General features: G+C 45.6%; 1 protein-coding gene across 2 annotated transcripts in view; it reads left to right on the top strand.

The window, feature by feature from the left end:
- LRMDA (leucine rich melanocyte differentiation associated) overlaps nt 1-25074 on the top strand; it is a 1038561-nt gene that overhangs the window by 521145 nt on the left and 492342 nt on the right. For both annotated transcript variants that reach the window (XM_045568897.1, XM_045568898.1), the window contains one exon: nt 18777-18903. In XM_045568897.1, the coding sequence (XP_045424853.1) occupies nt 18777-18903 (127 nt within the window). The remainder of the gene's footprint in view (nt 1-18776; nt 18904-25074) is intronic.

Below are 25074 nucleotides of genomic sequence, written 5' to 3'. Positions count from 1 at the left end.
GGATTGGGATTAGAATTTTAAAATTCTGTAACCGAGAGTCACAATTTTCTGAATGAATGCTCGTGGTCTCCTGTCCTATCCTGGTTTTGTGACATCATCGTTGGTTCTGAGGGGAAGCAGAAAGCAACACATCTTTATTGAACAGTGACTTCATGCCAGGCATTATTCACTTACCTCTAGGTTTGTGGTTGTTTCAGAGAATGAAGATGAATGCAAATGTGAACTTAAGGTAAATAGTATGCTGGATTTTTATATTCTGAATGATGGTCATCTTAAACCAGGAATAGGAAGCCAGGTCTTGGGAAAGGAGAATGAGAATGAGTCTTGTTTAAACGGGTTGGGGTTGACCACCCTATCAGTGCGTACGGCTTCAGTTCTCAGTGCCGGCTCCCATAGCTGCTGTGATGGTGCATCTCATGAAATCACTTCTTAGGCACTGGTGAGAACCTTGGCATTCCTTATAAGCATAGTCATCACTTAGGACGTGTATATGGGCTGAACTGTGTCCCCCACTCCTAAATTCAAATGTTCAAGTTGTGACCCCCAGTATCTCAGAATGGGACCTTATTTGGAAATAGGATTGTCATTGATAAAATTAGTTAAGGAGAGATCATGCTGGAGTGGAGTAGGCCCCTAATTCAGTGTGATTGGTGTCCTCATGGAAAGAATGCCACGTAAAGAGACACACACGGGGCAAAGGCCATGTGAAGACTGGAGTTACGCTGAAAGCCCCCTGGAGATAGGAGACAGGCCTGGGACAGATCCTCCCCTAGTGTCTTCAGAAGGAGCATGGCCCTACCGACACCTTGATTTCAGATTTCTAGCCTCCAGGAATGGGAGACAAATTTCTGTTGCTCTAAACTGCTCAGTTTATGGTACTTGTTACAGTAGCCCTAGGGAACCAAAAAGGTATTTCTGGCCTGTTTTGAGATCTCTGCTCCTCACGTCCTGTCCTTGATCCTGAATCAGTCCCCTTGTTTTCTATCCTTGGTCTGTCATTACCTTCAAGGTTGATTTTCCATTCTCTAAGGGATGTACGTGTGGGGAGGTTGTACTTCCAGCCTGGTTGCTACTTCCCCGTGGAAAGAGGAGCCCATCATGAGTGATAAAGGTGACTTCTCTGCCCACACTCAGGTAGCCGTGTTAGGGCGGATCTGAAAGGTCCGAGGGGACCTGTCTTAAGCCTGGGACAAGCCCATTCTGCATAAGGTGTTTTCCTGAGCTGTCCTGGCTTCCAGGGCAGATGTGCAAACATCTGTGGAAGTTCAGGGCCTCTCAGTGCTAATGAGAGCTGCAGCTTCAACCCGTCTGATATGTTTGCTGTCACTTTTTTTTCTAGTGATGTTGGAGAAGGGAAAAGTCACACAGTCTGTCAATCTTGTCTGCTCCCATGAAACCAGGAAAATTCTATTACTTTCCTTGTGGAGACTGACAGCTGTGCCATCTCTTCCGTCACTGTGGAGGCTCTTTCCTAGATCATGATTTGGGCCAACAGGATTCAGCTGTAACCCTCGGCATCTGGGGAGGAGAGCTTGCCAGGACAGTTGTCAGAACTCAGAGGAAGGAGGACAGCTCGCCCCACAGTGGATGAAAGTATTACCCTTCATATAATCCAGAGTTTATTAACCTTGACACTAATGACACTTTGGGTGAGATAATTTTTTGTTGTGATGGGCTATCCTGTGTATTGTAGAATGTTTAGCGGCATCCCTGGCCTCTGTTCACTAAAGGCCAGTAGTATCACCCAGTTTTGACAACCAAAAATGTCTCCAGATGTTGCCAAATGTCTCTTTGGGGTGGTATCGCCCCCCTACTTGAGAAGCACTGACCTAATCCCTTCAAACAATGGTAGGGATCTCTATGGGGGGCTGCAGTGGTCCCTCAGGAGGATGTGCGGGACACCTTGTATTAGGAAGGGCACAGTTGTGGACATTTAGGAGAACTATGCAAGGCATAAAGATGTTGGGTTTCCAGGAATTTTTAAAGACAGAAAGTGAAAAGTAGCTTCAATCAATGCATAGTCTTGCAGATTCCCAATGTTCAAATTGATTGGCTGTAGTGATCATTTTACCCAGGGGTCGCTGTTGGGTGGCTAAGGGGTAGGGGAAATGCTTTCTCGGTTTGCCCTGGACAGTTTTAGTTAACACCTGTTTTCCTGACATAATCAGTGATAGCGTCCCTTTTATTCAAGGAGGTACCCCAGTTTAGACAAAGTGTATGGTCTTCTTGCCTTTGGGCCAGACACAGTTCACCACAGTGTCCGTGTTCAACGCAACTGCTATTATATATTATGGACGGGGAATATATGGAGGGGCAATGTGTGCACACACTCAGAGTCCTTCAGTCCTCACCACTCCCTACTGTCTTATGCACATTTTCTGTATGTCAGCATTTCTAAGATATACATTTCTTTCCCATTTTAACCTTCCTGAATCCATCTTAAAATTGATGGCATCTTGAAATTGTCATTGCCTGGGAGTCAGCTGTGATAGAGTTGTTATCAGTGCACACTTGAATTGTGTTATGCTTGTGCTTATTATCTTTGCTTTGGTTGACTTATACATACTTGGTACTTCACGTGTCACTTAAGAATTCATTGTGGTTTGGCATTGAAAGACAAAATTATTGTGTCTACAGAAAGAACATAAACTTAATATTATAAAGCAAATATTTATTGCTGTAGTAATGACCTTGATTCATATTTTCTTCCAAAACAACAGGCAGGATATAAAAAAGGAAGAGCGTTCTTGAGGCATTTTCCGGTAGGAAAAGTTTGAGTCATTTTTAATTGACAGTCTTTTTTTCCCTTCCAATACATAGAAAAGTGGTGTGTCTGGCATTGGTGATGCAGCTTGGATTCATTGAAATGCAGTGTATCACCTGACTGGACCCTGAAGGTGTATTTGAGTTGGGGACCCGAGTGGCTCTCACATTGGCAAAGATAGAAATGACTTGGGAGATTAGACTGTGGATATCCGGGCCTACCCACAAAGACTCTGCTTTGTAAGTCAGGGCTGGGCCCTGGGCTGAGATTTGTGTTTTTGATACATATCTCAGGAAATTCTGATACAGGTGGTTCATAAGCTACACTTTGAGATACTCTGATCTAGTCACCCTTCTTTATTCTACTCTGGAGGAATCTGAGGGCCAGAGAGGGTAAAGGGCTCTGCTCATGGGGTGGGGCCAGTCTGCAGACCCCCAGTGCAATGCTTTCCTTGATGCTGCACCAAATCCTCAGTGACCCGAGGAAGGGCTGCCTAGCTGTGTGGCCAGCTTAAGGGAGCTTTGCCTTTTAGGGTCTGACCCACACTGGACATGATGGGGTTCACCTGTCAGGTCTCTTAGCTATCTGCACTTTATGGGTATAGACGCTTGGTGCAGGAGTGTGTACGTGTATGTTTTATTTGTTTTCACCATGTACGTTATTGAAAACACGTTATGTGAAAGCAAGTAAAGATATTTTCAAGAAAAGAGAGTGAGAAGTGATAGGGAAGGAGGAGCAGAAAACAGAAGAGAAAATTCCCAAATAAGTCGAGCAGGGGAAGGAGACAGGATTGGAACAATAAGGACCAGCACTTGCATTTCTTGAGTGCTTTGTGGATTGATTACCAAGTGCTGCAGAAGCTTTTACTTGTACCTCCAGGTTGGAAATGGGGGGCTGCCTGTTAGTTCTTTTTGCTCCCCCAACTGCAGTGCTGCAGGCCGCTTACTCTAAGGGAAGAAAACATTTGGGAGTCCGGTCTGACTCACCCACAGCCACTGGACTAAGCTTCCTGGCTCCTGGCCCAAGCTGCCCACTCAGGGAGCCGTGTGTGCAGGGCCCATACAGCCTGGCAGCAGAGGTTTTTCCAAGTCTCATGGCAGCTCCCATATCCCTCACTGGGCAACCTCTCAGATGGTGCTGGAGACCCCAGTGAGAGCTTTCCTGCTGTTAGGAAACATGGAACTGAAAATAGAACATGGACTATGGTAGGCATGTGCACTAAATATACTTACTTAGCAATTCTGAGCCCAAGGAAGGTCAGCCTTGCATTTTTCCATGACTTTCTTTGAGTATCTTGTGCTTTTCTTCCATTCTTCCCTTATTTATCCCCCAGTTAGTATTATCTTTAGAAACGATGTTTTCCAAGCTACCTTCAAACAAATATTTTTTGTATTTTTTATTTATTTATTTTTTTTGGAGACCTGGTCTATAGGCACACGCCACCATGCCCAGCTGGAAACAAATGTTGTGATGAGCCTGTATTACAGACATTTCTGGGTCTCTTCCTGGCCCCTTCTTCTGGAAGGGAGGCAGGATCTGGATTTGGGCCTGCATCCAGGGCACATAAGTCTTCTCCTCCTACTGCTTAGTCATCACTATGGATGATGCAAAGAGATGTAACCATGGTGCCTGCAGTCACATAGCTTAATTAATGGTCAAGGAGACAAGAGTAAGACACCTAGGGCAACAGGAGAACGGCTCGAGTCTGTGCACCAGTGTAGAAGGAGCCTGCAAATACACGTCCTTTGGGAGTTCAGTCCAGGCATGGCCAGCTGGGTCTGGGACAGGCTGAGAACTCTCCTCCTAGGAAATGGGGTATAAACTCCACCTTGCACTGCGGTGAGGATGTAAATCAGCAGAGAGCAGGTGGAGGTGTTTCAAGTGAAGATAAAATGATCAGACAGGTTACTCAATCTTCCCGCAGGCCTTGGCAGGTCCTTAGAAGGTGATAGGAATAAAATCTGGAGGTCTGGCTTGAAAGCTGGGTCACGACTGATCAAAAAGTTAGCTTTGTCAAAAGCGTCAGGCCCATTCTTACCTACAGACAACCCCTGGTGATCCCAAGTCATTAATCCACCCGGAGGCCTGTCCTGACCTGAGCTCCCTTGCTTTGAAGTGTGCTGTCCTCTGCAGCAGGAGGAAATAATTTGCTGCCTGCTTCAATGAACCATCAGGAGAGCCAGCAGACCTAATGACATGTGAGAATATTAACCTCCTACCACGAAGAGCTGTGAATCTTGAGCGGCAGTCTATAATTCACCCTGGACTCCTGAGCCAGGCCTCTCGGCTTCCTCTCTCTCTCACTTTCTCACTTACACCCAGAGAGAAGGAGAGGCCCGCTCATAAAACTTTATATTCTCCAATAGTGCGAGCCTTGCTGAGCTGTTTAGTAATGAGTGACTTTCCTTTTGCAGTCATGGAAAAATGTGTACCTGCAGGGGCGGCAGCAGGGGAAGAAATGTTTTCAATGTTGCGTGTTGCATAGGCTCCTTCCTCCTAGCACTGGGAAGATGCGTGGTGTTACGGAAGGTGACCCTTTCAATGCTTGGATTACCAAACTTCTTTGTAATTCTGGACTTTGTCTTAAAAGTAAAAAAAAAGTGGAGGTTAGGACACTAATCTTAGGATATTTGCATATTAGAAGGTATCTTGGAGATCTTTTAAGGTCATTTGGAGGCAGAAGCAGCACTTAAACCTCGTTGTGTTACTATGGTCATGTGTTTATCCCTTCGTTTCATGAGATCTTGGGCCCCGGAGGACAAGATTATACGCCCAATGCCTCGCAGAGTGTCTGATCCATTGCAGGTCTCAAATAAAAGGTGGTCAAAAGATTGAGCCAGTTATTTACTCTAACCCCAAATTTTGCATATGGAAGAAACCAGGGTCCACAAAGTGATTTACCCACAGGCGCAGCTAGAGTTTTTCCCAGGGCTATCCTACGGCCCTTTTCTCCTGTCTGCCTGTCTGGTTATCTGATTGCTGCGCTTGGCCTTGTGGTGTTTTCACAAGCAATGTGTTGTTCTGGTGGAGAATAGCTTGTCAACTGAGTGAGGCCAAACACAAATGTAGGGCCAGGGGAACAAATCAGGGAATAAATTTTAAAAAGGGCAGTGAGCCGTGGGTCCCTAGGACGTGCAGGTCTGGCTGGCTGGCAGAGAGCACCTATCGTGGCAGGGTCCTTAGACCAGAAGCATCTTCCTTACTTTGCTAGAAAAGCTTTCCCGTTAGGCCTCACTGCCCCGCGGGCTCCACGTGGGCTGGGAGAAAACCTGTGTAATTCACGCTAGGCCTGGGTAGGGGATGCTCAGTAGATATTCCCTGAAGGAAGAATAAATAAATGCATGAACGGTCCCTTCTGTGCTTATTGGAGTACCTTTCTAGTCTGTCAGGCTGTTTAATCTCACCGTCTCAGGTTCTCTGCACAATGCTGGGCACATGTAGACTTTCTGATGATTTCTAGATGTAATGAAACCAAACCTTCTACTGCTTCCTTGACTAGCCCAATGAATGACAAAACCAGTGGCTAATAGCCACTCTGTGTATATGCAATTCTCAGCCTTTCTGATCTCTCCAAATTGCTATCCTCATCCTTCTGCCATCTTCTTCTGAATCTTCCTCTTCTTTTTTTTTTTTTTTCCCTAAGAATTAATTTTATTAAAACCAGTCAAATTAAAGCTGCCTCTGTCCAGGGCATCTCGGGGTCCATTCATCGTGGCTTCTTATCTTGGCAGGCGATCGGCGCGGAAAGGCAGCTCGGCCATTATGCACATGCGAAGCCCATCACTTCCCGACCAATGGTCAATTCATCAAACATTTATCTTTTGCCCCCTGAGCAGTGTGACGCTTTGCCTGTCACTTCCCAGTTTGGGTTGCTATGCAAGATGAAGAACAGCGGGGTGTGGGGAGGTGATTCTTTTTTCCTTCCCCAACTTCCCCCAGATCTTTTTTATTTAGCAGGTTTCATACTTGAGGCTTGAAACAGGCCCTGCTCTCTGACCGCCGTCTTTTGGCCCTGTGAGGGGTGGGGGTGGCCTGCCACACTCACGCTGCACGTCGTGCTGAAGGGTGGAGTGATGAAAGCGGTGATAAAACTTTGGTCTGGCAGTTTTTCTCCTGCAGCCCACCTTGGTGCATAGGATGTTTGAAAAGGAAGAGACCTCCAAAATAGCCTGGCCTCCCCAGATTACAGATGAGTAAAGTGAGACCCAGAGAGGGCAAGGATTTTTTTTTTTTTATTTCAGCATATTATGGGAGTACAAAAGTTTAGGTTAAATATATTGCCCTTGCCCCTCCCTCCCCACCGCCCCCCCGGAGTCAGAGCTTCAAGCGTGTCCATTCCCCAGACAGTGTGCATTGCATTTGACAGAAGCATAGCAGCACGGTGGGGACCAAGGCAGGACAAGAATCAAGATCCCTGGTGTTCTTAAGACAGAGGTTCTCCCAAGCCGCCATCATCTCCCAGTGTTGTCAGGTGATTCTGAATACATACTAGTATTTCTTTTGGAGGTTTAGCTACTTGCTTCCTTTTCTGAGGCAACTAGTTTCTTCCTTTGAAAACAAAAATATCCACATTTATTTTTCAAAATCAATCTTTCAACTAAAAACCACTCTCATATTGATCTAGGTTTGTTTTCACGTACTGTATCTCAGGTGATCCCCATGCTAATATCTGCAAGGTGTGCAGGTTAGGATTGTCCTGCCACTGTGATAGGTTAGAAAATTAAAGCTCGTAAGTTTTATTTTTTTCCAAGATCTCTGACCACATCCAGGACTTGAAAACAGAGCTCGTGTCCCTAAATGTAGTAGCCTTACTTTGTGTGTTTACTTACTACATTTGTGTTTGTCCTCGCTGAGTTGACAAGATACCGTCCATCAGAACAACGCACTCTTTGAGAAAACGCCGCCCTGGCATTCTGCTTGCATGAGCAGCAATCCGACAACCAGAGGCAGACAAGGAGTAAAGAGCCTTGGTTTAGGCTTGGGAAAAATTCTTCTTCCCACTGCACATCTGCAAACATCTGATGTCTTCATCCTGAACATCATTCGATGTTGGTACTCAGGGCCCAGAATGTGCCATGGTAGGAAACGGAAAGCAAATCTCACGAAGTTGTCCTTCGAGATGTTTTGCAAAGCACAGAACTAGAGCTGTTTTGGAAGAAAGAAAATGGCTCCAATAGCAAGCCACTTTTGGTGGTCACCGTATCTCCCAGGGCCTTCTTTCCTGCTGGAGATATAAAGCTATCTTGTAGTCTGGGACAGAAAACATGTTTTCACCTTTTCCAGCCAACTGGGCCCTCACAGGATCAGCAGTTGGCACGTTTGTGCTGGCTTTCCTGGCCTGGTTCCATTCCAGGGGGGCCCTGCCCATGGGGAGCTGGTCTTTGATTAGGGCCCCTCTGGGTCCCCAGGGCCTTGAGGCCCAGCCGTGTAAATGTCTCCTTTTCTGGTTGGTTTGCAAGGAGTAGACACCATCTGTTGAATTAAAAATTCCCTTTATGGAGGGTGGTGAAAGGCTTGTGTGGAAGAGACACTGTTATCTTTCAGGCAAACAGTTCGTGAGGTTGAGGAGCAGTGTTCTTGGCCCAACATATGTTTGCCCAATGGCTGTGGGAGCCTCCCCCACCCGGCGCTGCGTCCGCCCCGTGGCGACGTGCACACATACCGCGGCTGCGGCACACCGTGTCCACTCCCTCACATCTCCCTAGCAAAGAAAACCTCCATTTATAGAACCCGCCAAACAAACTCGCTCTTTAGACTCTTAAAAACAAACAAGATCCTGAGGCCACAGGCTCCATACGTGCATGTGTGGTTTTGTAAAATCTCAAGCCGTGAATCAAAATAATTTTAGAGACATAGTCAAAGCCCAGGCCAAACCCTGTCACCAGGTTGGGAAAAAGGCAGGAAAGATTCGCTTAGAGGAGGGAGGACATCCCAGAAGGGGAGAAGGATGGGAACAAGACACGGAGGCTGTCATTCATCTAGTATGTTCTTGGGGAGGGTACTTGTCTCCTTATCTCTGTCCTTAGAGACTGACTTGCTGTAATAACTTCAAGACAAACATCAGTGGGGTGAGCTAAAAAAGGTTACTACAGCCCTCGTCTCCTTCCTCTCAACTTCTAGAGCCCATCTTTCCTGTGCCACGTAACAACATGCTGGTCCCGCTTCTCTCTCTCTTTTGTAGATGGTGAGCTCACTGGGAGCAGATTCCATGGCTTGTGCATCTTTTGTGTCCCCAGATGTAGGTGCTCACTGAGTACCTGTCATGCTGGAAGTGGGTACCCATGGCATGCTTCTTGGTGCTCACATAGGCTTTTTGGATTGTAGCTTACTTGAGTGCCAGGATCAAGTCAACTATCGTTCTTATGTTCCCTCACCACCAAATGTGGAATAAGACATAAAAATAGATGCTCAAAAGGTTAGAATTCCAATTGCATTGAGACTCAGCTCAAGCCCATCTCCTCTTTAAAGTCTTCCCTAGCCCCATCCCCCTTCAAGATAGCATTATCATCCCAACCTAACGTAATACCCTGTGTTATCTGGTCAGTGCTTCCTTGTCTATACCTACTGCTTTGTAGTAGAAGACCTTGCCACAGTCATCTTTGTAGCGCAAGAGACTAGCAACGTGCTTGGCACTCAGTACTTTTTTATAAACGAGTGAGTGAATGAGCTGTAGAGGTGCATGCCAATGGGGCCATTCACTGCCGAATCTCAACCAGTTCCACTTAATGTATACATAACCTTGTGAGGGCCACGCGAAAAACTCTGAGAACTAATCCTTCAGGAGATTGTTCTAGGAGGATCAAGGAGTATAGATCAAAAGGCAAAAGAACTTGAAAACCATTTGGGTTCATCATTATGATTGGCTCATGAAGCTACATGTAATGTTTGGATAAAGGATGTAGCAATGATGAATTTCTGGACCACAACTGGAAATTTTTAGAGGTAATTTAGCATAGTTGAAGAAACACTGTACTACAAGTACCGAGTTTCTAGATGTGACTTTGCTATCTGTATGGTTTCAGGTACTTTACCTCTCTGGGCAATAGTCATCGTCTGTGAGGTAGGGCATGGAGCACCCTGAACATTGCTTTAGGACGCAAAGGCTATGAGTCTATAAAAAGACCTTGATAGGGCACATTTCATGCAAGTAGAGCTATAGCTTTAACATGTAGTTTACAGGCTGTAAGAGGCCAGTGTGTTGAGATGTGCCTTTTTTTTTTTTATCATGGAGATGTCCCATACTCAGGAAAATATTAAAGAGAGCTTGCACAGTCCCAGCTAGAAGATAAGAATAAGGTATAGAGTTTAGTGAGATGGGGAATGACAGAGCTACGACTCTCTGCTCCCCTCTTCTCACCAGGCTAACTCAGAAGGGACCCGCTGGCAGGGTAAAAGTGACTCTCGGCAGCACTTGTAAACTGTGGTTATGAGGAATGAGCTCCAGTCAGATAAGCACAGTATCTGGGTAGAATATTAGAGGTCACTGAATCTAATCTCTATACAGAAATTCCCTCTGAACATTCTCCCTGACTCTTGTTCATGATCAGATATGTATAGTCACTGAAACTGGTCGATCCTTTGATGAACAGCTCCTCTGTTTGTACAAGTTTTTTCAAGACTTCTTGTCCCAACTCATGTAAATTTTCTCCTGTTTGTTTTTGATTCTGCCTTCCGGAAGCCTATAGACTTAGTCCTGTGAAACGGCTTAGACTTCACTGCTCCTGGTTAAGCAGCCTTGACTGTCTGAGTCACTGTTTCCGACACCCTTCACCTCCTGGTGGTTCTCCTTGGGGGGTGTTCCCGAATGCTGACGCCCCTTTGAGTCTGCACCTAGGATGAAACGGAGCTCCAGGCAGAGGTACTTAGGGGTCAGCAGAGTCACAGAGTGGGTGGGGATCAGATGAGCTTCTGTGGTGGTTGCCCCACCTGGCAGTTCATACTGAGCCCTCTTGACACACTCTGCGCTTTATCTAAGGCGCCTATGTCTTGTGCATGTGGAGTTGTCTTGGTTTATTTAGAAGAAATATCTACTAGACTTTTGCCTGATTATAAAATGCTTATTTATGGTAGAAAATTTAGCAACTAGAAAAAAAGTATAAAAAAATTACTCATAAACCCATTATGCAGGGGTTAATAGTATGTATCTAGGAGATATGTACAGAAATATATAAGTATGTGCATGCATTTAAGTGTGTTTGTGTGTGTATGTGTGTACAGAATTGTCATAAAGTCTCTGTGTGCAAGGTTGTATATTATTAATAACTGCAGTTTATAAGCTAGAAACAACAAACAAAGACTACTTTGATGACTCTTAACTATCAACAGGGAAGAAAATGCCCAGAAAAACATGGCACATACTAAAATTTGCATGGAGGATGGAGAGGAACATATGGATGACTTTTAATTTCCATATGTGAGATCTTGGTGTATGTGTATCACTGTGTATTGTAACTTAATTTTAGGTACTTAAATACATAGCATGAAAATTTTACTGACTCATTAGATATTTGTCTATAATGTTATTTTTAATTGCTGCATGGTATTTTATTATGCAGATATATTGAGCTTTAATCATTCCTCAATCTTTGGGTGTTTAGGTTTGTTTGCAATGTTACTGTAAATAATGTACTTAACAATCTTAAACATACATGTTTTTGATATTTACTGAATAAATTATTAGAATTGGAATTACTAGATGAAAAGACAGTCATTTTTAAGGCTTTTAACATAAATTTCCATTTAGAATGTTCATAACAGTTTCCTGTTAGTCTAATGTTTGTTACCTTGAACTTTTGATAAAATTATGCTAAAATTTAAGAGCACCATATAAATATGTAATTTAATTTGAATATTCTAGATTCCTAATGAAGCTGAAAATTTCTCCTGAATTTATATTATTGACTCATTTCCTTGTAAATTTTCTGTCCAAGTTCTTTGATCATTTTTCTGTTAGGGCTTTAGCTTTTCCTTAATGATTTACAAAAGCTCTTTTCATATTAAGGGTGTTAAACCTTAGACTATTAGAGTGGTTGCAAATATTTTTCCAATTTTTATCTGCCTTTTAATTTTTTAAGTGGATATTTTTGCTTAGTTGAACCTTAAATCTATATTTAGGTCTTTACATTAGGTATTGTGAAATTTCATCTTATTGGGCTGAATCAATGGGTGATTCTAACAGGATCAATTTGGATCCTACTGTATCTTTCTCAGTATCTTTCTAGGGTCCTGTCCTCTAAAAGTGTGATAAATGTGTCCTTAACAAAGTCATTGGCAAAAAAAACCCAGGATCAAAGTCCCTAGAACCTTCCCCTAGAGCAATTTGACCCATTAATCAGTATTCTTCACGTACATTTTTGAAGCAATGACTCTACCTAAAGTTGTCATTTTCCAGCTTACTTTTTGCCTTCATGTTACAAGGATATTATTAGAAGCTTATTCAAAGCCATTTTGAACTCTGAATGTAATATACGTCTTCTTTATTCCTAGTCAAGTATCTCCTTTAACAGCTGGTCTCACAGAACTTTTCCTTAATGCACAGAAACTGCCTGTTTGCACTCTATAAAGGGGTTGGGCTTGTTTATTAGGATTAATAAAATAAAAAGCAATATATAGACAAAATATCAAGACTATGAAAAGAGTATATGCCTTGACAATGAAGTGAGAAAACAGATATAGAGATTATGAGGTGTTACCTTTTCACAAATGGGTTACAATTTAGCTCTGAGATTCCTGGTAGCAAAAGTAAAAAGGATAACATGATCAGATACATTATTCACATTGTCCTAAGGCAAGCAAAAACCCATTCCTCAGAGGTATGATCTGACCAGAACTTTATATCAGTAAATATACAAACTCATGAATCCAAAGATTGAAGAATCTACCTTCTTACCTCCTTTTTCAAAAAAATTAATTGCAAGTACCTATTTCTGGGTGTCTAGCTCCCTGCTCATTCTTCTTAATTCTTCAATATCATATTTATATGTTTTCTTAGTACTCTTAGACATGGTATATGGGCACTTCAGACTTATTTAACCATCTTAGTTTTTTGACTGGTCTTGGATTCAGATCTCTCACACCAATGTTGAATTTTATTCTCTGCAGCTCAGGGATTATCCATCATCATGCGGGGCTCAGTAGAACTTTGGGGTTGACCTTGGCCCCAAAGTCCTGCAATGCAGTGTGTCCTGACATCAGTATACACTGAGTCTTACATAGCCCAGAGCCTTTTCCACATTCTTCTGATTCTTAAAGATATTTCTATACCCTATTGATACACTTACAGTATGGACTAGTTGATTTATATTATTATTTGTACATATATCTCTGGCTATATGACCTGAATGACAAAAACAATCTATATAAAAATATAGAGAGCCAACTCTATATATACTATATAAAATATATGTGCTATATATAATACACATAATATTTTGTATGTGTTATAATATTGTGTATATTATATGCTATATAATGCAGCTACATATCTATGTCCATTTAAATAGGATATAAAGAGTTTTATAACAGAAAGAAAGACTACCTCTCATGGGGCTAGGTAAACAGACTGTGCAAAACGTCTGTGCTGCCACTGGACCATTGACTGGGACCTGAGCAGCCACAGCACCTCTCACTGATTCTCTTCTTTCTTGCTTCATTCCCTGCCAGTTAGCTTTGTGTTGCCCGTCCTGTCCTTGTGACTTTGGTCATGGCCTTTGTGGTAAGTTAATTTGCAGACACTTCCCAAGGATCTCCTGTGTGCCAGGCACTGCACTTAGCATGGGAGGGGGAATAAGAGAGGAATAAGTTACTATTTCTGCTCTCAAGGATGATGTTTAAACTATTTAACAACTGCACTGATCAATGGGAATGGACACCAGCTGGAGCAGGGTCTCTGGTGGTCCTGTGCTGTGTTGGGCATTGACCTCTTAATTGCTGGGTTATGAGGAGGTCTGGAGGGTACCAAGGAATGACCAAGTGACGGGGAGAGTACTCAGAGCTGCAATTGTTTTCCTGTTGGTAAGGAAGTATTTAAATGTTTTAGTAACTAGCACTGGTGTACAGGTGCAGACTTGCTCAATGTTACTCCTTCCTGTTCTCAGACACATGGCCCCACGGGAAAGATGGGGAGGTATTCTGGCCTCTGAAAGAATGCAGGTTTAGGGATTGCCCCCATAGCCACGGGCCAGCACCCTGAGTCCCACTCTCTGTCCTGTGCTTGGGATTCTAGTGGCTGCTCTTCTCTCAGACACTCACAGGCTGTGGCTGAGCAGCAGTTGGTTGGTGAGGCGGTAGTGAGCCCTCACTGTGTATTTAGCAGCTTTCCAGGTGTGTGGAGGTGGCACTGAGATCCCTTGTGCTGGGAGCTGGACAGACAGACGTCATCCGGAGAAACCCCAGCAGAACAGGCAGCAGCCGATCCTCGCAGGTCTGGGGGCCCAGCCAGGGTGGCAGATGGCATTCGTGTGGGTTCGGCCCTCTAGAATTTCCATGGCCTCCCTGTTTTCTCCATTAAAAATATGGGTATGGACATTTAGATGGATAATCGAGGAAGCAGGTACAGATCTTAGTAGAGTTCTTCTTTCTTTCTTTCTTTCTTTTTTTTTTTTTGAGGCAGAGTCTCACTCTGTTCCCCGGGCTAGAGTGCTGTGGCGTCAGCCTAGCTCACAGCAACCTCAAACTCCTGGGCTCAAGTGATCCTTCTGCCTCAGCCTTCCGAGTAGCTGGGACTACAGGCATGTGCCACCATGCCTGGCTAAGTTTCTCTATATATATTTTTAGCTATCCATATAATTTCTTTCCATTTTTAGTAGAAACGGGGTCTTGCTCTTGCTCAGGCTAGGAGTTCTTATTTCTTGATTGAACATCCCAAGCTTTGCTCCTGGATTTGAGGCCACATATGGCCCCGAGGAGGGTCTGTGGTTAGCGGTCCCCTCTGCTCCCTGCCCACCGCAGGCCAGGTGGTACTGTCGCCCCTGGTGTAAGAGAGAAGAGAGAGCTAATTCTTAGCATCGCCTGTATCCCTGGCATTGAACTAGGGGTTCTGGAAGTGTTCTCTGGTAATTTTTACGGTGCAGTGTTATGGCTGGCTTTTTGCTGGGTCAGGGGCTGGGGGGCAGCTACAAGCTAGAAGCACCTCTTCTCCCCACCCTACCAGCCCTGCACCGGCCTGGCCCCTCTCTTTCTCCATTGTGATAAGTGGCTCATTTTCGGAGAAAGGATGAACGAAGGTCGCTGAGTTTGAGCCTACCCAGGAGCAGGAGAGACTGAGGTTCAAGGGGCCTGCTGCCCTGCCCGAGGCCCCTCCACGGCCGCCCCCGGCCACGAGCCTGGGCTGGGCAGGGCAGCCGCCGCCTGTTTAGTTTTTATAAGCTAATGAGGGCAGAGTGTGAGCCACAGGCGATGATGCTGGGATATTAACTGTGACAGGAAGCTTGATCATAATTATCTTAACGAGGATAGGGTTAATTACAGTGGAAACTTAAAAGTTCTCTCTGTTTGAATCCACTGGAGCCGAATGCGTTGTGATGTTTTGTCATTTTGATGTGACTTTGGAGAAGGCGCTGGAGCTCTCCTGGCAGCTGCCACGGCTCCTGAGGGAGCCCACGCGGGGCCCTGGGAGTGAGGTGGGGAGGAAAGAAGATGGTACCTGTGGGTGAGATCCTGGCCGCGCTCCTGCTGGTGGAGGAGGAGGCGGCCTGCGGGGAGTTGCCGAGGTGCTGATTAGGCTTCCAGAGCAAACCACCTGCCCCGATCACTACACACCCCGTCTCTCTGCTGGCCTTGGTGGCTCTTTACCCGGCTGGGGCGGCCCCTCCTGCACCGTGCCTAGGCTGTGGGCAAAAAACTGCCCCCCACCCCAGCCCCGGGCCTACACCTCAGACATCCCAGCCACTGCCAACAAGCTGGTGAGTGGCCCTGGAGTGATGGTCACCCTCTCCACCAGGGCTCTCATTTTGGGGTGCATGTTGCTGTCCACACTCAAGGTTATGGCAGAGAAATTGCAGACCCATCACCTTTTACCCATAATCATCGTCACTGTCCCATTCAACAGCATAGATCTACGCAGCTCTTTAAAGCATTTATTTGCCTTGTCGTTTTATCTAACAGTGCATATCTATGTGCAGGTGTACAGGGGTGTGAACTCAAATATTCTTGCAAATAATTGCTTTCCTCTGTTCTTTTCTGGAAAACAACAACAACAGTAACATTTTTTAGAAAGTAAAAGATAAAGCCACCTTCCTTCCGAATGTGTGCTCATGGGCTGCCACACGCCAGCCGAGCCCTCAAATCCATCCTCTCCTGTACCCCCTTGGCTACGCTCTCTGCTCCCCACCTCCTGTCCCCAAGCCCTCAGCTCCAAATTTAGCTGATTAAATCACCAAGTGCACGCAACACTGATGACATGAAAACAGGGATTCACTAATTAGCAAGCCCTCCCCAGCCCATGTGACACGGCTCCCTTTTTACTGAGCAGCTAATAACATCACATGGCAAAAAGAATCTCAAAACCAGACAGGTGACAGAAGGGATTTGAGACTGATCTTCCCACCCCCTCTGGGAGGTCTCACTGGTGTGGAGCTCTGCCCCCGAGCCCACCCTGCAGGGAGAGAAAGGTGGCCGTGGTGGGGGAGGGCACCCCTCCAGTATTCCTGGGCTCTGTCCCTCTCCATGCTGTGTCGGTTTGTTTTACGCCTCCCCTGGAGCACTCTTGGAAGGGCACTTTCTTCTGCTCGCTGTTTGTTGCATCTCATCCTGATAGTGCAATATTTGCATAGCCGAACTCGGGAGCATGTGTATTTGGATGCGGCCTCTGACTCATGTCTGTGCACAAAGGATGGATTAGCTGCCGTTAAGGCTCCCTCACGGGCAGTGGCCTCACCTCCCCTTGTGGTAACCAGGGGCCGGTCCTGAGAAGTGCTTTGGGATAAACACTTGTCAAGCCTGATGGAGGAAGGTTCCCTGTACAAGCCTGCTGCACTGCACGCCTCTGTGGGTGTGTTCATCTGCCCACCCCTGCATCCCCAGACGCCCCCAGGGTTGGGGCTTTGGGAAAAATCGGTGAATAAAAGGAGGAAGGAGGAGAACAAACCAGCACTGGCAAGTTACTCGTTTGTCCTCCTTCACTTATTCTCTGTAAGATCCCATGAGCTGGAAGACACACAGGATAAGAGAGTTCAGATTGCTGGTAATATTCTGGAATTCACACTATAGGAGATGTAGGAGCCGAGGTAAAGTCCCAAACCTTCCTGCCTAGCTCTCTGTAACTTATGTTTTGCTCCTCGGAACCATGAGGAAAGAGAGAAGGGGAGGAAATGAAACACGATGACCCCTGGACCTTTAACCCACAGTGGCGGAGTTGTCCCCCTGTGATGGGGCAGGCAGCCTGGGTTGTGGGAGCTGGCACGTTCCAGGCACTGAGCCTTGGGTGAGACCACCCTGAGGTCTGGCAGCAATGGTGCACGCAGGCGGAGCTCTGGCCCCATGGAATCTACGGATTTAATTACTTGCAATGCATTTTACACCTCACAAGTATTGACTCTCTATTTTGGAGTCCTCTTGGCAGAGATCCCACAAGGGAGCTGTGGATGCCTTGGGAAAGGTCTGGTGCTAAAGTTCACACTCACGGCAGCTGTGCAGACATTGCACAAGCTAGCACACGCGGCTGCAGTGTGAATGCTATCAGTAAATGAATAAATAGCGTGGACGACATCTCCCTGATTCGTCACATTTTATGGAAGAGCCAGGGATACCATGCGAGCGCTCCCTCAGGTCCACGTCGTAGCTCAGCTGTCAGCCTGTGCAAGCTCAGCACATCTCTTGGGTCTGGCAGGTGAACGGGCTGGGAGTATGTGTCTCTGTGTAAGTCCCTCGACCAGGCGGCTTTCTTTAATTAATGTCTGCGTGCACCCGGGCAAGCAATTGTGCACAACTGCCCCCGTCACCTCCACCCCCCAACACTCATGAGAGCCCATAAAATTAAGAGTTAACTTTCAGCTGCATGTATAAGCAAGGCTATTTTCCCCTTTCTGATATATTTTTTTTCCCTGGGCCGGGTATTTAATTCCTTCGGATGCTTGTTATTTACTGCCTCAACATCTACATTGCTGCACTCTATCTACACTTCTCTCAAAAATTAAGTGAGAAATCCACTTTCCATAAATTACAACTGTAACTTCAGGCCAGGAGCTTTGAAGCAGAAATACCCTCCACAGTCCCGACCAAAACACACACACACACACACACACACACACACACACACACACACACACACACACACACACACACACACACACCCAAAAACCCAAAGCAAATAAAAAGAAATAATAAAAGAAAAATCCCTCTCAGACGGCAGTGATTATGTAATTCTGCAGATGCCTTGCCTTTTGGGCAGCTACGGGGACGCTGGGCAAAAGCAAATTAAGTGATTAGTAAAGAAAAAAAGGCAGAGGGGAAAAAAAAAGTCAAAGAATGTGAACGGAGAGAAAGAGCCTTCCTTACCATTTCCCCTACGACTGTACAGAGGAGAACCGCTAAGAAATGATACTTGAAGTTATATTTATTATTGTAAGAGGGTATGATATTTCTGGGCAGGAATGATGGATGACAACTTAAATTTGTGTCCAGGGAATGAAGGTGAACTGTGACAGAGTTATTTATCTTGGGAATGGAGGTTAGGGTCAGCCGAGGCTGGGTGCCTGAAGGCACAAGACATTGACAAATTTATCCTGCAGGCCGTATCTGAAGCCCTTTGTTTTGGATCCTGGCTACTCACTAAGTGACCCTCATCCTTCATGTTGGCAATGCGTGAAGGATTCGGTGAGTGCCAGCGGCCTCTCCTCCCCCGCCGCCCCCACCCCGGCTCCTGCTACTAATTCTTGTCATTCACTTTGCTGACAGGCACCAAGCCCAAACTATTCCCAGTCCTGAAAGGGAAGGTTAAAATATTTATTTCGGCTCATAATGGCCTCCCTGATTTAGTGCAGGATCATTTTTCCTGTTGCCTTTGTCATTTCAGGTCACTGGAAGGACTGAGCGCGTTCGGGAGCCTGGAGGAACTCATCTTGGACAACAATCTGCTGGGGGACGACCTCATGTTGCCACGGTTACCCAGACTCCATACCTTAACCCTCAACAAGAACCAAATATCCTTTCCTCTGCCCACTGCCCCCACTCCCCGCCCGGCCCCACAGTTGTCCCCTCCCACCCCCTCCCCCCCCCACAAATACCTGCAAAATGTCAAATGAGTTTTATGTGTCAGCTAAATTAAAGTATGTGAAATACAGTCCGTGGGCAGACAAAGCGTTCTGTCTTCTGGCACTCGGGACACTTCAGAGTAATTTATTATAGGTCATTCATAAATGAAATGCACCATTATATCTTCCTGTTGCTCCATTTTAGTGTAGAGATCTAAGTTATGGCTGTGAAGAAATCTTTTTAATAGATAAAAATAGAGAAAGAAAATAATGTCACTGCTGCCAAGGCGGCCAGGCTGGCTCTGTTCGCCTGGGCTCGCGTGGGAGGGCGACCTCTGGTGGCAAGTAGAGGGTAGTGCTGCTAAGCAGACTTCGCCTTCTTCGAGGGTTCTGGAAAGCTCTGGGTCAGGCTTGGGGAACAGTTCTGGCAGGGAAAGGAGAGGGAAGGAGCTAAGGTGGAAGAGAGCTGTGAAGCCTGGGCCTGGCTCTGCCCTGGCTGGTGGATACGAGCTGGGCTGGGGATGGCAGAGGCCTGGAAGAGGCATGATAGTATGTGGCCCCCCCACCCCCCGGGGTAGGTGAGGGCCTGTCCCACTTCTGCGATGAGACTTACAGGGACTAACTGCTCTGGATTCTACAGTGGGAATGGACATTATAGTATACGGCTTCCCCGCATAGGTGAGGACCTATCTTGCCTCTACGATGAGACTTATAGGGACTAACTGCTCTGGATTCTATAGAATGGAATCCGGGAAGCCTTCCTGCGACCTAAGGCCCGAAGCTCCTCCATTGCTGGCATCGTGGATTAGCGTGTGCTAGAATGCCAGCTCGGGGGGGCAGGGAATGTCCTCTGTTTTGTTAACTCCTCCGTTCTTCACACATAGAATAATGCCTGGCACAGAGTACCGTTCAGTAAACATTTGTGGGAATGAATGAATAAATCATTACCATTACCTGTTCTTTATTGAGCACTCCTAGGGATCAGGCACCGTGTTGGGTATGTTACGTGTATTATTTGTGATTCTTACCAAGTCCTGTGAGAAGGGTGTGACTTTTCTAGTTATCTAGATGTGGAAAGAGGTGAGAGCTATCACAGCCAGACAGCTAACAAGATGCTGGGTCCCAGATGATTCGATCTCAACTGTGGTTATATCCAGAGTTCTTTCCGTTCCACTGTGTTGCTTCAGACTCGATGTCCAATGGCCTTATTTTATTGATGGAACATTTGGACTTAGAGTGGTTGAATCACTTGTTCGCATTCACGCAATAAGTTAGAAATAGAAAAAGGACGAGGACGTTTTCCTATAGAATATAAAATAAAAGCAGAAAGACATGTTAAGTTTAGCACATGCATATGTCAGTGTTAAAGAATGGTTTGTAAATGCATTCGTTAGCCATTGTTTATACTTCAAGCCATAAGGTAATGTTTTCCATATTCTACAAAATATTGTCTGAGCTCTTGCTGCTGTAACAGGGTACCATAGATGAGGGGGTTTAAATAGCAAACATTTATTTCTCACAGTCTGGAGGCTTGAGGTCTGGGATCAGGGTGCCAGCATGGTTGGGTTCTTGGTGATGATACTTTCTGCTGTATCCTCACATGGCAGGGAGAGAGAGCACACACGCAAGCTCTCGCACGTCTCTAGTGAGGACAGTCATCCTGTCATCACGAGGGATCTACCCTCACAGCCCAATTGCCTCCCAAAGGCCCTATCTCCACATACCATCACATTGAGGATTAGGATTCCAACATATGGATTTGGGGGGGACACAAACATTCAGTCCATTGTAAATATGCTCCTTGCGGCCATTATTACTTGGCACTCTCAGAGAAGTAGAAGGCAAAGGCCTACAAGTAAATTCACAGAATTTGGGTGGCTTTTCTCCTTTTCTATCCTTTGGTCAACCAAGTTACCCAGTCTCATTTGAAAAATTATTGTAGTCAGTGAGTCTTACGGCTTCTGTGGCTGTCTTAGGTGATCAATAGTCTCAAATCAGTCAAGGACAGAAGGATTATTGAGCTAGAATTTGGATGATATGGTTGATCATGTCCCGTGACCCATGTCACGATAGAATACTAGAGTCATGGATGTGGGTTCATGGGTCAGCTTAATCATATTTAGCTGTGTGGCCTTGGACAAGTCATCCTGTGTGAGCTTCTGTTTCTCATTTTTAAAGAAACGAATTGGACTGGATGATAATTTTATTCTCAGTACTGCTGTCAGCAGAGATCAGTGGGCCTCTTGGCTCCAGAGTGCTGAGAGATTGTCTTTGTCTTTGTTGAGTCCTTTCCCTGTCGGTGCCTTGACTTGTCTAACCCGTAAAAGTAATGCAGGGGGAATAATGATACTGGACTGGGGGTGGGGTTGACGCAGAAAGCACTGTGTAGAATATAACAGTCCACGCAGACTCTAATGTAGATGTAAACCTGACCAATTATACCACTGTGCTCTTGTGGTATAATTTTTATTATGAGCAGAAACAAAAGCCAGTAGTTGGCTCTCTCTGGAAATACCGCATCACTTCTTTCCTTTTTTCTCCTCTGATCTACTGGTACGATGTGAAGATCAGCTTCCCCATCTACTTGACCCAGAAGTCACAGAATGAAAGGTAGGCAAAAACAGGCACTAATACAACACGCTGTGCTCCCAACCTAACACTTCTGACTCCACCTTTTCAGCCCACCTAATTGTGAAACTGTCCCAGGCTCTCCAGCGGTTTCTAGGGTCCATATTGCTGCCCCATGAAATGCCTTGGACGTGGGCTTTAGCAGGTAGTTTTTGCTGCATAATAATCCACTCTCAAACCTAGTGGCTTAAAACGACAAACATTTTATTTACAATTTGATGGGCCAGCTGTTTGGCTAGGGCTCAGATAGGTGGTTCTGCTGCTGCCCTCACCTTGGGTCACTCATGTAGCCACAGTTTTTGGAGGTTTGACCAGGGCTGGGTGGTCTGAGATGGCCTTATTCATACGTCTAGAGGTTGGTGTTGGGTGTTGGCTAAACAACATGTCTCTAACGGGCTAGCATAAGCCATTTCACAAGGGAGGAGTGTTCTAAGAGCACGAGCCCAGTAGTACAAGTACTTTTCAAGTCCTCCTTTTATCATGTGTGTTGATGTTCCATGACCAAAGCAAGTCACATACCAGCTGTAGAACACATATGGGAGGGGACTGCACAAGGTGTGGGTATAAAGAGGCATGGTTCATTCCTATAAAAAACTACCCCACAAGTATTGGCATCATGTCTCCTTAAGATTTTATTTCATATTTGTGATAAAGGAAGCCCTGAAAACAAGTTACTATTGACCTTCTAAAAAGGTATTAGCACTTTATTGTAAATTGAATCTTTAGACATATTAGGAAGCTTATTATCAAATGGGGTTTTATCTCAAATGCTTTTGTGAAGTTTAATTTTTTGGTTTTTTGGCATACGTAGAATGGTTATGCACCCTGCCTAATTTATCTGCCATGTAAATCTAGATTTTTCCACTTTGGCTTGACTCGCGGTTAAATGTGTCTATAACAATGCTCTATGCTACTAGACTCTGGGAACTTGGGTCATTGGCTTCTTTTATCCTTTGGCAAGAGGAAGGATCACGTAGTAGTTAAGAACAACAGGCTCTGAAGCCAGACTTCCTGAGCTCGTACCCCATGTCTGCTACTTTACTGCATGACCGACCTTCGGCAAGTTGTTTAACACCTCTGTGCTTTGGTTTCCTTTGCAAAATGGGGACAATGATAGTACCCACCCTTTAGGTTGTTTGGAGGGTTATTCTAAGTGTCTCACAAATATCACATTCTAGTAATGTAGCAAGTGCTATGTATGGGTTAGTATTATTGTTGTTATTATCCTAGAGGATTGTGTAAACTCATCTGATCTGACTTGGGCCACATTATGACCAAGGACAGAGTACAGGCTTAGAGTGCTTCTCTGACTCGCATAATCTAACATTACCCTGACGTCATTCTGGATACTGCTGAAGAATAATTCTTCTCAATTTTATGGAAAAACTGGGAGAGTCTGAACTTTTTTGAAGTCACATAGTCAGTGTTGGAGCTCGGTCTAGAACCCAGGTATGCTGTGTCCCTGCCCCAGACCCTCAAACCCAGAGGAGAGGTGGCCACTGCACAAGGGAGGGACTAAGATGCAGGAGGAGTCAGCTGGCTGGGCCTGCCCCTGCAAGGCCCTGCTCCCAGCTGGGGCTGCAGAAACTCTGCTCATGAAAGGGATTCCAGAGCCCAGGCCCATCATCTGGCAGATTCCTTCTGTGTTCACCAATCAATGCCTCCCTGCCCATCTGCATACCTCCTGCTGGACCTCCCAGCTTTTCTACCAGGGCTTTGTTCCACTGTGTTCAGCCCTCAGTTTGGTGTCCTGTCTTCATATATCTGAAAGCCTGATTATCCCAGATTACCTCTTCATCTCTTGGTTTGGAGCTATCTTACCCTTCTTCCTTTGGTTCATTCACACTGGTCAGGTAGCCAGTGGCTATGGACTGAAACCCCTCCCTTGCCACTGTGTTCTCAGTCCCTCTCTCACGGGTCCAGGAGCCTGTGCACACACCATCCCTGGCTCTCCACCAGTAGGGCTGGGGTGCCTGGTACTGGTGTCAGCCATAGTATGTCTGAATACTCAACCCCAAGTACGGGATTGACTGAAAATTGAGGAAAATGTAGATATTTTAACCTTTGCACAATCAAATGATTCTCCTGCACCTTCCTTTTGGGTGCTGGGGAAGGGAAGTAAGCGGATTTCATTTGAAATCACACTTCCTTTTCTGTCTCCCTGTTTGCTCAGCATGTGTCTGAGACAGATCGTGAGTTTGCATCCTAGTGCCAACAGGAAGGGACAATAGTGCTGCATGTTACACGGAGACCACTGCACCAGTCAGAGGACAGGACCGATTCCCACAGCAGTTTACTGTGTCATCTTGCGGAAGTCACTGTACCTTGTCAGAGCCTCAGTTTCTTCATAAAATGGGAGATGCACACTTCAGGGTACTGTTGAGACATTTAAATGGCATAATATATGGGAAATCACTTTATTAACACCCAAAGACTACAATTTCTTAGCACATGTTGCTGTTAGCCAAAGCCTCAATGCTTTAACAGAATCAGGGCCCATCAGAAGGCCATAGCTGAGGCACAGAGCACAGTGGGATGCCAGCACCTTGGAATCTCCCACAGAAACATGTAACACTCCTCATTTCTCAGTGTTTTAAATTCCCCTTTGTGTTAGGAAATTATGAACCACTTTTCCCCCTAGAAATGCAATTTCTTTAGGACCCAGGTTTTGAATCTAGACTCTGCCATTTACTGGCTGTGTGACCTTTAACACCAGTTTCCTTCATTGTTTTTTGGATGCGACATATTTCTGACACGTATGTTTGAACGAAAGAGATAATATGTCATTATACTGTGTATTTAGCTTTCAAAAATCCTGTGCTAGGATTAGGTCTGGCTAAAATCTTCCCAGTGGTTATAGAGATTGCCCTTTGACCTGCAGGGAGCCCCGAGGGAGGGATGTGCCACTCTCACCTGGCTTCGGACCTGTGCAACTGGACATGCACAGCGGGAGGCTCCCCTCCTCCCCCACACTCCAAACTTCCAAGGCAAGATGCTGCTTTGATCTTGGGCCCTCTGCAGAAAATCTCCCTTGGCAAGCCTAGCCCTGACAGCTGGGCTCCTCAATGGCAACTTTCTGTAGACAACACTGAAAAAAATCTAAACGCTAAGTACTCCGGAGAAGACTTGATGAGGGAAACCAGGTGTGTGCCGAGAATCCAGCTGGAGAGAGTTGAAACTATGCCAGGTAGCTTAGATTTTTAAAAAGAAAAAAACAGAAAAGGGACCCTTAGGAGAATCCCTGAAACAGCTTCCACTGCGGTGGTCTTGATTAGCAGGGGACACCAAGTTTCTTCCACTGATTGCCTCTAGTTAATTTTCCTTGCAACTTGACAAAAAGGGAATGTGACAAGTTCTATCTCAGACCTCAACATCAGGCAAGACAGGGCTGTGTTTGTCCTTGCTGACCCACGAGACCAAGAAACCAATTAAAACTCCTCCTCGTGTTTGATCCTCTGGTGGTGCTATCAACATAAAGAGGAAGGCCTGGCT

The sequence above is a fragment of the Lemur catta genome, chromosome 14 (assembly GCF_020740605.2).
Source record: "Lemur catta isolate mLemCat1 chromosome 14, mLemCat1.pri, whole genome shotgun sequence".
Classification (NCBI taxonomy): domain Eukaryota; kingdom Metazoa; phylum Chordata; class Mammalia; order Primates; family Lemuridae; genus Lemur; species Lemur catta.
This window is presented reverse-complemented; position numbering and strand designations above follow the sequence as displayed.